The 12,056-nt window shown below is 41.1% G+C and overlaps 1 protein-coding gene across 2 annotated transcripts in view; it reads right to left on the bottom strand.

Annotated features, from left to right (window-relative positions):
- The window catches only part of syne1b (spectrin repeat containing, nuclear envelope 1b), a 117,388-nt gene that overhangs the window by 37,722 nt on the left and 67,610 nt on the right, over positions 1-12,056 (bottom strand). The window contains exons 77-95 of one of the 2 annotated variants that reach the window (XM_084045307.1): positions 11,672-12,009; positions 11,227-11,371; positions 10,713-10,931; positions 9,929-10,197; positions 9,424-9,589; positions 8,819-8,974; positions 7,987-8,139; positions 7,418-7,600; positions 6,950-7,087; positions 6,304-6,489; positions 5,890-6,012; positions 5,242-5,424; positions 4,776-4,919; positions 4,120-4,308; positions 3,685-3,825; positions 3,217-3,330; positions 2,708-2,869; positions 1,833-2,027; positions 30-206 (exon numbers count right to left, since the gene is read on the bottom strand). In XM_084045307.1, the coding sequence (XP_083901433.1) occupies positions 30-206; positions 1,833-2,027; positions 2,708-2,869; positions 3,217-3,330; positions 3,685-3,825; positions 4,120-4,308; positions 4,776-4,919; positions 5,242-5,424; positions 5,890-6,012; positions 6,304-6,489; positions 6,950-7,087; positions 7,418-7,600; positions 7,987-8,139; positions 8,819-8,974; positions 9,424-9,589; positions 9,929-10,197; positions 10,713-10,931; positions 11,227-11,371; positions 11,672-12,009 (3,381 nt within the window). Of the gene's footprint in view, positions 1-29; positions 207-1,832; positions 2,028-2,707; positions 2,870-3,216; positions 3,331-3,684; positions 3,826-4,119; positions 4,309-4,775; positions 4,920-5,241; positions 5,425-5,889; positions 6,013-6,303; positions 6,490-6,949; positions 7,088-7,417; positions 7,601-7,986; positions 8,140-8,818; positions 8,975-9,423; positions 9,590-9,928; positions 10,198-10,712; positions 10,932-11,226; positions 11,372-11,671; positions 12,010-12,056 lie in introns of those variants that run through there. The other variant, XM_084045305.1, reaches the window with a different exon arrangement.

The following is a 12,056-nucleotide window of genomic DNA, read 5'->3' on the forward strand; positions in this document are numbered from 1 at the left end:
AATGAGAGGGCAGTAGGGGGCGCTCCTACCTGACATTCTATGAGCTCCTCCTCCATGTCTGCCTCCTCCTGAAGATTGGGCTCCAGAATGCAGGTGATGGTGCTGCGTGCATTGGCTAACCATTGGTCCAATTCATCAGCCTGACTTTGGTAGCGCTGTATAGCCTGCTCCTGTTGCTGGCCCTCCAGTTGGTCACTCATATGCTCCTGGGACACAGCACAGAACATATTGTGTATCAGGTTAGATTTCAGACAAAACAGGAATATGTGGGGTTCTCCATGACAACTACTGTAACTCAGAGATATTGTCAGGTGAGAAATGAGTGGCTAATTACAGTAGGTAATATTTATTGCACTGTTTTTGTTGCTTGTGGCCAACTCCGACCAAGTGTAAATAGCCTACATGTGAATACAATTTCCACTATGGTCTGATTTTGTCTATTTGTAAAGCACCTTTCTTACAAATGAAAAACATGCAGCTCAAAGTGCTTTACATTAAAGATAAGGGGGAAAAAACAAGAAACATACATTAAAGGTAAGCAAACAAGAAAAACTAAATACTTTGCATTAAAATAAGAAAACAACACAACAGAGATAGCTAAACACAAGTAAAGCACATAATCAATAAAGAAATACAAATAAAAGGGAAATAAAATTAAATAACATGCTTTAAAATGGCAAGAAATTATGCTATAGCAAGGCTTGGTTAATACGATTTTAAGTTTATGTTTTTAAGTGTTGTTTAAAGACTTCGACCGAGCCTGCCTCTCTAATGTAAAATGTATAATTTGGGAGCATAATTGAATTGCATCTCCAATTTTCTTTTGGGTAGGGGTATGAATATCTAGCAAGCCTGCAGTAGAGGATCTATGGGAGGGAGTCTGTGATGCAGGCCAGCCCTAACTCATTTATAAAAATAAGTAGAAAGACTTTAAAATTGACTCTGAAAGACACAACGAGACAGTAGTCTATGTCTAGTCGATAATAGTTATTGTCCATGACGGAGGCGAGCCGACTCAGCAGAGCTTGAGACCGAAGAGACGCGCCCGAGCGCCTCCAGGCGCGAGTGCCCGCGCCGACCGGCCGATGGTCTGCCAGTCGAATCAGCGCTGTCCGAGTTGTAACCCGGAGAATATATCTTTTTATGGGTTACTATCCACGACCGCACACACGTGCATGTGCATGTGGCTTCATTGCCCTCTAGCGTTGGTTCTACAGAATTGCCTGGGTGGGTGGTAAAAACAAGCGCTCCTTTTTCAATTTCCCTGGAATGCCAATTTCCCTGTAACATATACACCATTGGTTAATTTGAGCTGCCTGGCTCTTTAGGCTCATCCTTTTTTGCTTTGGGGCAATCTTTCATTATTTGTGTCTTATCCTCAATTAACTTGAGACAGTTCCTGTATAACTCATCCATTTGTTGATTGCAGACAGACAGGTGGTCAGAGAGCTTTGTTTGGTTCAACAGATATGTACAATTGTGTACCATAGTTATGTAAACTAATATTATGTTCTCAAATGACATCACCTATATACAGTATACTGTAGCATATATAGTGAGAACAGCAAAGGCCCAAGACCTTGTGCAACACCAAAGGTTATCACATGACACACTGACGTATGTTTAGAACCAGGTTAGAACACATTCTTAGAAGCCAAACCAGCTCTCAAGGCGTTTTATGAGGATTTAATTGTCAACGGTATCAAAGATTGCAGATATTGCAATATGTAATATTTGCAATATACTATATTGCAAATATTGCTAAAATGGTGTTTCAAGTGACTAACAACTACAGTTGTTAGTTTTAAAATGCGTCAGATTTAAGAGGCTACCTCCAGCAGCTGCCATCTCCCTGAGGCCTTCATGTGGATGGTGGCCATCCTTTCAGCCAGGACAGCGAGGGATGACTGCATGGCCAGCTGGTCAGCCATGTCTGAGTCTGCACTATCACAAGCCAGTTCTTCTGTGGAGCTCGCCTGCAGCCTGTCTATCTCTTCCTGGAGACTGTCAATCTCTTTCATGACAGCCTATACAGAAAAACAGTGTGACGTTAGAGCTCCAAAACACTGGTTCTCAAAATGGGGTCTGGGGACCCCCAGGGGTCCTTGAGGAGGTTCCAGGAGGTCCCCAGAAAAATTAGGAACATTTTAAATACTTAAATCCTATAAACATTTTCGGCTATTAGAAAATAGCAGAGTCTAGGAAACAAACTCACAAGGTCGTCGCATTGCAGCGCGTTGTGAGCTTGTAGATCGGCTATTTTCAAAGAAATGTAGTCAAATTTCACAAAATCTTTTCAGATGGGGATCCACAGCCAAATACATATCAATTTGGGGGCCCTTGAGATGAAAATGTTTGAGAACCACTGCTCTAAAAGACCGCTCACTCAGGATGCACTGACACAGATTGTATAACTCACAACTGAACATAAATATGATTTGAAATGGTGAAAATAATACTCGCATTGACAAAATAATACCAATACCAATGTAACCCTTTTCCACATAATAGTGGAGAGTGCATCTACTTAAAGTACATAAGTAAGTAAGTAAGTAGCCTAATTTACTGAAATAGGTCTAATTGAGAAAGAAATGGAAAAGAGCTCTGATGAACTATGTACAGTAAATAAATAGAAACATATGAGAGTGCCATGCACTGGTCATTAAGCTACAGTATGCAGAACCATTATGGTCAGTCAGTGTTTCACCTGATGGCCATCCATGTGACTCTCTGGGTTCTTCTCTGGCTCCACAGGCTCACTGAGTTTGGCCTCCATTGCCTCCATCCTGGCAGAGATGGACTGGAGGGATCCCTGGTAGCGCTGCTGCTTCTCCAGAGCTTCATACAGTGACCTCTGCTTTTCACTGATCTGTAATCAGATAGATGGGATATTGCCATGGTGGGAGCTTGACACCAGAAATTCTACTAATCTAATTTATCAGCTACTTGACAGGTACAATTCTGCTCGGGGTCCTTTTCCGTCCTGTCTGGCGGTTGAAACTGTTAAAGTTGCCGGTGGAATATGGAATGCGACAGCTACTGTAGACAATAGCCATTATATTCCTTCTCTGAACTTAACAGCGTGTCATAAAATAAGATGGTAAAAAAAATGTGAGGAGGCAGAGTAGATGTTTCAATCAAAGATTCTGTTGGGTTCCTTAAGATTATCTGGGATCAATAAACCACAACGCTCTGTGTCTCGTAATAAACACATACCACGTTCTTCAATGTCTCCCATGAACGCTGCAGGTCATCTAGGTGAGCCACAGACTCAAATGTGGGGTCATATAATTCTTGGATGGGAGCTCTTGTGAGAGTTCCTTGACTCATCTGAAAGAAGACACAAAATAGTAATATAATGCAATGTACTGTACTGTACGGAGATTGAGCGCCACAGCTTTTACTGTGTTGGTGTCCCTATTTTGGGCATGTCATTATCTAAATATTTTGAGATTTTTCAAAAATATCGAAAATATCAGATCTACAAGGTCATAACCTTGTAGATCGTCTATTTTCGCTACTTTTGCACGATACTGTCATACAACGAAGTATAAAATAAGCAATATAAAGATGAAATATGTATGTATGCAACAGTCTACCAGAGTTACCTTTAAAGCCAATAAGATGACAGTTAAGAAAAATGTTCAATCATGAATGTAAGAGAGAGAGAAAGCAGAAGGATACCTTGTTAACAGATGCCTCAGCGTGAGAGACAGGAGAAGGGGAGCGACAGACAGGAGGAGAAGAGACCTCACTGTTAGTGCCCTCCTCCCCAGACTCCTCTGTGACAGGAGACAGGAGGGTATGACAGCGACCGGCAGTCATCTGTCATAGGAAATATTCAAAGACCATAATAACATAGCAGCAGCCATTTTGTTGTAGTAAGAGGGAAATGCCCACCAGATGAATATGGTCAGTAGCAACACAGACACAAGCAATCAGGGAATTGAAAAGAAAGGTTTACTCAAAGCCAGAAAGGGAGTTTTTTTTATTAAGTTCACATTAGGCATTCAGGCATAGCTATATATATATATATACACACACATACTTGTGCACATATAAACTATTACAAAGAATTGTGAACAAATAGCATCAATGCTAAATATCCTACTCTCTTACCATGATAGCTTGTGCTGAAGATTTCTTAGGCTTCTCTCCATCTGTGTCCTCCAGCCCTTCAGGCAGTGCCTCCACATCCGTCACAGTCAGCAGCATGGTGGCATGCTTGGCTTTCACTGCCAGCATTTTACACTTGGAATTCAGGGATGCAATCTGCTCCTGGTAACCTTTGATCTTCTGAGCCAGCTCCTGTTTCAGGAAAATGACCAGTGGAAATAATGGACAATAACATTATGTTTGACTTGTTTGTTTCTTTATGACTTATTTAACAAAATCATACTCCATTTCATACTGTAATGGCTTGTAGTTTGAGGGCGGTAACGTTAATGCTTATCAGCAGCGCAAACGAGAGCTTGTGCGGAGCTTGACTCAGTGCATTGAGGTCAGCGCCCAGACAAAGTTCAAACTAGATGAACTTTGGTGAAATCCCTCTGGTCCAATAAAACAAGAAGTCCCAATTCATCATCATCATCATGCCCAAAATAGGGTTTTATAAATATTAACCAATAAAAAGTATTAACAAGAGCTTGTGACTAATAAATAATAACTAGATTGGATCCATTTACTGAAAAGTAAGTTTTGGTCATAGAAGGTTTACACTCAACAGCGACACTATACTTTAGATGACATGTTAGACAAAACAGAATGCAGCATACCTCATGGTGGAGGATCTGGGCCTGTAGTTCCTGGATGTTACTGGTGGCAATGGGAAGGTCCTGGATGACCCGGTGGGCTTCCTCTATCAGCCCCTGGAGGTCTCTTACTTCCTGTTCATACTGCTCATGCTGTACCACTGCCTCCTAAAGGGGACACAATGAAAAGTTTAGTTCTAAAATGTTATCGAATATTTAAAGAAAATGACAAAGTCTTGTTTAACAATTGAGACAACAGCGAATATTCCCCGTTTCTTTTATTTTTATTTTTTACAAATGACAAAGTAAATGTGTACTTTCCAAAATTATTATAAAGTGTTAAATCATAGAAAAAATCATCATACATTCTTTATGTGTTATATAATTGTCATAATATTATAACTGCATGCTGACACAATGTGACATGATTCATTTCACTGCACCTTGTCATATTAATATTATCATGCAGCGATGGCTCCCTCTACTGTACCTGCAGGATGTTGCACTGCTGAATGGCAACATGCTGCAACTGACTGGCTTCCTGCTGTAGACGTAGAGCCGTGCGGCAGATGGCGAGGTTAGGCATTACTTCCTCTGGGACCCGCAGAGCGCTCTGACACAACTGCACCGCTTGTACCTGCTGTTTGAAGCCCTCCATGTCAGCCAGCAGACGCTGCCAAAATAACAGACTGAAAGTTTAGATTCTTCACAGTTGAAATAAGTATTCCTTTTAACGCTCTTCTTAGTTCTCATCTGCTTTTTTAAACTTCTTATATTCTTTATTACAAGACAATTCCTTAAAATGACTTTTATTGTGTAAAATGAAGATTATTGCCTGTTCACTCCGTATTATATACAGTATATTTTCATCTAGAGTCAGTAAGACCTTTGATTGATTGATTGAATACTTCATTAACCAAAAAAAGTAAACAGCACAAAGGTACAGTAAAGCATTTAGGCTAAAAGGATAACACAAAAAAGTCCTGGGGACTTAAGACCATTGTGGTCCTATACCTCACAATCAGGACTCAGGAGCCTGATCAAAAAATTTATCAGTGCTTTGACATCGCCAATCTGCATACATTTGATTAGAGTAGGAGCTTATAATGGACTATTGCTGTTGGAGTTTTATATTCACCTGTCTTTGAGTCAGCTGCTCTTTGAGGCTCTGGCGAGCCAACTCTGGGGAGGTCAGTGTAGCTTGGACTTGTTCAATAGCAACATGTAAGGCCTTCACCTCGTACTCCAGCGCCTCCATACTCTGCAGGCAGATCATGTATTTATTAGTATATTAAATATTAACTGAAAAATAAACGGGCTGTGCTGCACATGTTAACAGTTATCAGGAGCAGTATCACATTTTCTAAGAAAGAAAACAAGAATGAATGAAAATTGTTTAGTATATATAACGTCTGAAAGCCAAAACGTACAATGCATACATTATCAGTTCAAGGGAATTAACATGAGAGAATAAAAACTAGACACACATTGTAAAACAACAGTGAAAACGACTACATGGAGACATTAGATCCATAATTGTGCTTCTCTGTACCTTGTCTGCATCCTGCAGGCTCTGGAGACGAGTCTTGATGCTCTGCTGGAGCTCCTCAGTGTGGCGGCTGAGCTCACACACCTGCTGGCTCAAGGCCTCCACCTGCAGCACTTCAGAGAGGAGCTCCACCTTCTCCCCCATCGACTCCAGGTCTCCATGGAGCTCCCGAGACTCCCGCAAGACGGCCTGAACACAAAGGGCAAAGGATAATGAAATGAGGATGACAGGTGGGTGAAAGGCCTGGTGGTTAGAAAGACTGTCTGCATGTTCAATCACAGATTAGTTGCTTGTAATGATCACATATTCCATGCAGGTTTTCTTGTATATGACCTTTTAATTATACATGATAATGAAGAGTTCTAAGGAGAATATATCTCAGATTCTCAAACGTTGCAGTAAACTAAAGTGCTCGCTTGGTGAACATGTGTTAACTTGTAAATGTATGGATTTTAACCTAACTTGTACACTACTGCTCCATGCTTCAATCTAATAGCTTCTGGAGATTCATTTCTACAGTAAATCAATCTAAAAAGCTACTAATAAGGAGGTTCGAGTGCCGACTTGGCCTATTTTAAACATACAATCTCTAGGATTAATTACTAAACTAGCTCCAATCTGCAGATACATGACTGGATTTCCAACCTACCTGGTACATCCTTATCTGCTCCTGCAGATGAACAGAGGAGTTCCAGATGATGTTTGCCCTCACCAGGCTTTTGGCTTTCTCTGACCACCTCACAATGAAGTCCAGCATCTCATTGTACTCATCCAAATAGCACACCGCCTGCAAAGCCAAGATAAGAAAAGAGACACAAAAGAGAATGAGGAACTACTGTACAGATATGGTACAACAACCATTTTCTTTCCTCCTGCAAGGACTCTTGGCTAATGGGTTAAAAAGAAAACCAGACACCTTCTATTTTTTGTCAGCCAAGTATGGTTTTAAGATATAAAAGGCAGCTGTTAAAAGACAGCCACAGTCCAAATGAACCAGCATTTTGGCTGATGGAAGTGATCTGAAAGTTGGCTCACCTAATGTCACAACTCACTGATAAGACACCTTGCATGAGCAAATAGCCATAACACATGGAATAAATAAGAAATAACCACTGACCTTTTTAAGCCAGTTGTTCCTGCAGTCACCTAGCCGGGTCGTGTGATGATGGATTTCGGACAGCTTGTTGATGGCATCACTCAGCTGTTTGGCCAGTAGGGGGTTCCGTCGACCAAACTCTTGTACAGCAGCGTCCAGTTCTGACAGAGTGCGACCACAGCTGTCCAAGTCCTCAGCCAGGCTCTGTGAAAGTAAAAATGGGTCAGACATGCATCATTTCATGTCATAATAGTCTAAATCACAAAAGTATAATATCACATTTAAGGTGACATGTACACCTTTAGGAATTCACGTTAGTTTAACCACAAGTTATCTACAAGCTCACAATCTACAAGATCTACAAGCTCACAACGTGTCGCACTGTGAGCATATATCTGCTATTTTCAAAACATTTCGAAACATCTTGAAAACTTGAGATGATCTGAAAATCTTCGGCTATGACATGCCCAAAATAGGGATGCCAGGGTTAATGTGGTTAATTGTATTTGCCTATAAATGCATTAAGACTACCATGGTGAGATAAGGAAAGAAGGAATTGTATTACATGTTCTTAACTTTGGCTAACCCACCTTGACTTCTTCTTTGGCGTGATCGATGTCAGGGGATTTTTCCTTGAATTTGGCAGAGACTGCTTTCAGTTTCTCAGAAGCATCATGGATCCGGGAGCTGAAGTCCTCCTTAATGTCTCTAGTTTTCTGAATTTCTCTCTCTTTGGAAAGAACCTATAACATTGACATGAGATATGAAAAGACAAATGTATTGTTCTCTTTTGGCTACTATTCTACTCTACTGTAGTTGGCCTTCCCGTCTCTATGGTCTGTTACACAGTAGCTATAACGATACAATCCGTACGTTTTATGTCCGTTGTCTCCCTCTCCCAACAGAAGGGGGTAAACATCAATGTCCAAACTACAATAAAGATGGCATCGCGTGTGGTCTGCTTCAAATAACTTTACTGACATTGTCAACCAGCAGGTGTCCTACCTGACACAAGTGTCTAAATTGCTCAATAGAAGAGCAGGGAGACCACATCCAACCACTGCAGATGTGCTTGTTATTGTATTAAAATACTCTACCAGACAGGTTACCGTAACGTTTTATTCATTAACATACAGTAAGTCCCAGATTGTAGCTTTGATGAGTAGAGCATGACATCAACATATTTAGTTTTTGTTTCATTTGTTGTCTATTTGTATGTCTGCCTCTTGTGTTTGAATCTTTTGTTTATCTCCTACTTTTTTGTTTAAAATTGAAAACTTAATAAACTTTGAGTCATAAAAAAAGCATTGTATGTTACTAACATGCAGTAGCCTACTGTATTTTTCTATATAAATGCCCAGTAAAATGTCTATCATTATTTACGGTTTTAGTGACATTAAATGGTTGATCTTTATACAGTACCTGGTCCTCGATGGCACCTAGAGCAAGGGACACCTCAGCCAGCTGCATGGAGATCTCTGACGGCAGAATGGTGTAGAGGTCCAGGTATTTGCTCTGCTGCTGCTCGGCAATTTTATCCACATTCTGGCGGTAGGTGATGACATCACCATGTACAACCTGTGGACAAGAAATAAAATCTAAAAACACAAAGATATACACTTTTTTTTGTTTTTAAATCAAAATATTTAAAAAACGTATTTACTGAGGTAATTAAGAAACTTTAGTGCCTCATGCACCATGGAAAGAAAATACTCTACCAGATCAAGTTGTTTTTGATGTAATCTTTCACTGGTATATTTTTGAATAACCATTTCACATTTAGTCCTTTTGTTGTTGTTGTCTCGGGCAAGTTAAAACTTAATTTTTTTGACAACTTGCTGTTGTTGCGCCATAATAATCTCAGCGTTAAGACCGTGCAGCATTCGTTTTGGAGCGTAATGTCTGTGCTTTTGTTTAGAACTGAATTGAGAACTGAAAAATAGTAAATCTACGAGCTCACAACGTATCGAGCGACACCATCGCACAACAATATATAAACCAATTTGGATAGGTCAACAAAGCCTTTCCTCCAGTTCTTGTAGCAGAGCATCAATATCTGGGGTGGGGTTGAGGAGAAGCTCTCTGGTCTGTTGAATCCAGGCTTTTACAACACTGAGGTTCTTCTCCACCTCCTCTCTGTCCCTGAGCTCATGGCCTGTCTGGGCACGCTTGGTCCTGGACTGTGTCAGAAGGCTGGAAACAAGCAAAGCACTGCACTCAGTATCCTAGACTACAAAACATTTGAAAATGACAGAATTAGACATGGGTCAAATATTTGTATTTGTAAATTGTTTGTTTATTCATTTGTTTTCATCTCCTTTAGGCATCTGATAGGTATAGTTTACCAAATGAGTCCATCTTAGGTATAATCTGTTAAACATTGACTTGACAAATACGGTCACTATCACATACATGGGAAAAATATTTTTCCTTGAATTGTCTAAGCTGAGTGAAACGGTACTCCAAGGAGGTAAAAACAAACATTAAGTTCTGACTTACAACAAGTCGTTTTGCATGTTCATTTGTCATTACCTTTCCAGTTGGTCTTGTACAACTCTGATCTCTTTCAGACTGGGTAGCTCATCCTGCTCATTGGTTGGTGAAGGCACTTCCACATCGTGCAGCAGGCTGAGGGCATACTGCCGTAGCAGCGTGAGGGAGGAGAGCTCTCGCTCGATGTCCTGGCTAAGCAGGTCGTGTTGGTCCAGCAGAGACTGCAGGGTGGCTTTGGAGGCCTTCTCCACAGCAGTGTCAGGGACACGGCTCTGTAGCTCATCAGACACGTCTCCCAGCTTCACCATCTTGACAATAAAAAATAACGAACCACATGAATCATGGCATCACTATTCTGGGGGCGAACATTTTGGTGAAAATAGCAGATCTACAACGTGTAGCGAGCTTGCAGATCTGCTATTTTCAGTGAAGATATTTGGTGTAGAAGGAAAAAAGAAGGCGCCTACTAGTATAGAGTAGACTCCTGGGGTAGTACCCCAGGGGTACTAAGTGTTTATGACATTGAAACAAAAGTTTTTTGTCCATAATGTGTCTGAACACTATACAATACACTGCATTTTGAACTAGCAACTGCCAGGCCTAAGCTTACAAAAGTAGGTATAGTACAAAATAAAACATCATAAGTGGCAAAGACTCGTATTGGATTTGCTTATTATTATTTATGTTTTTAGGCAATTTTTTTTTAAAGACATGCAAGTTGCACAGGTTTTGAGCCTGGTGGTGGGTGACGAACTCTCTGGTCAGTTACCGGTTCACCAATTTGTACTTTACTGTAATTCATGTGTTCTGTGTAGTACAGTACCTTCTCTCTGAAGGTCCTCCATTCCTGTGCTGTGTCTTCTAGGACCCTCTCCTGTCCCCGTGCCACGCTGCGCAGACGCGTCCAGCGCTGCCACACAGTGGTCATGGAGCGGCTGATGGTGGCCTTGCTGGCATCACTCCCTACCAGCTCCAGCTGGGCAGCCTGCTCCTCTAAACCACTCAGCTTCTCCTGGAAGCCATTCACCAGTGAAACAAGAGACTGGGGAGGGCAAAGAAGAAGAAAAAGAGAATACATTAAAATGTGAAAGATGTATTAGAGGCACGTTTTCACATTCTTGTTGGGTTTTTTAAACAAAACAATGTAAATTAAAGGACTTTACTAGTGCTATTGCAAGCAATGTTTTTCCCATTAATCCTAAATATCCAAATGTGAAGAGATTTTTTTGTCAATTTCTTCATAAAAATGTAAAACTTTGGTATCATGTAATGACTACATAATGTAATCCATGATCATTTTATTTTATTATTAAAATGAATGCATTGGCCTCCCATACTCTATGGCTGCACAGTTTCTCCTCCGCCTCCTGGCTTGTGGCTGCCTTTGCAGTGGAGAACTCAGTCAGCTTCTTTTCTGCCTCATTCATCAGCTCAATGACAGTCTGCCTGGCCTCCTGGTACGACTTCCACTGGGCCACACAGCTGAAGACAATAGAGTATTATGTTAGTGAACAACTGCCTGTCTGTTAACACTTCTGTCTGAATCTGAATTTAAAACTAAAAAAATAATTCAGTTAATATTTAATTATTTCAACAATTTGCATGACTGTTGTATAGGCAAACAGGCCTTGAGAGGCTATTATAACTTTCATGAATGCCATAATCTTTTAAGAATAGGTGTTACATTTTTCAAATGCGGAAATTATAATTTGTACATTAAAAGGCATAGCAGATAACATAACTTTTAATAGTCATTGGTCATCTCTCTTATTCTCCCTCTACCTGTGCAGGACGTCCTGGTGACACTGGAGCTGGTCTCGGACCTCCACACCTCTCTGTTGCGCCGACTCTACACTCAGCTTGAGCTGCTCTTTAGCCATGGGGTTGACCAGTTTCTCTAGCTGTGGCGGCAAGGCCTGCAGCTCCTCCAGGTGGATGAGGAATTCCTGCTCAGTGCCCATGATGTCCTCCTGCTGCCGGACGCACTCCTCATAGTTCTCCACGTCTACGCCCAGGCTGGCCTGCTGCAGGAAGGACACGGCGTCCTCCAGCCACTCGCAGGCTGACTGCATCCTGTAGTGATACGTCTGGCACAGAACAAGTGCCTGCTCCAATGTGATCTGCAATGAGATATACATACAGTATTGTAAGGCATTTACACATCAAA

This window comes from Gymnoscopelus microlampas (assembly GCF_963454915.1).
Source record: "Gymnoscopelus microlampas genome assembly, chromosome: 20".
Classification (NCBI taxonomy): domain Eukaryota; kingdom Metazoa; phylum Chordata; class Actinopteri; order Myctophiformes; family Myctophidae; genus Gymnoscopelus; species Gymnoscopelus microlampas.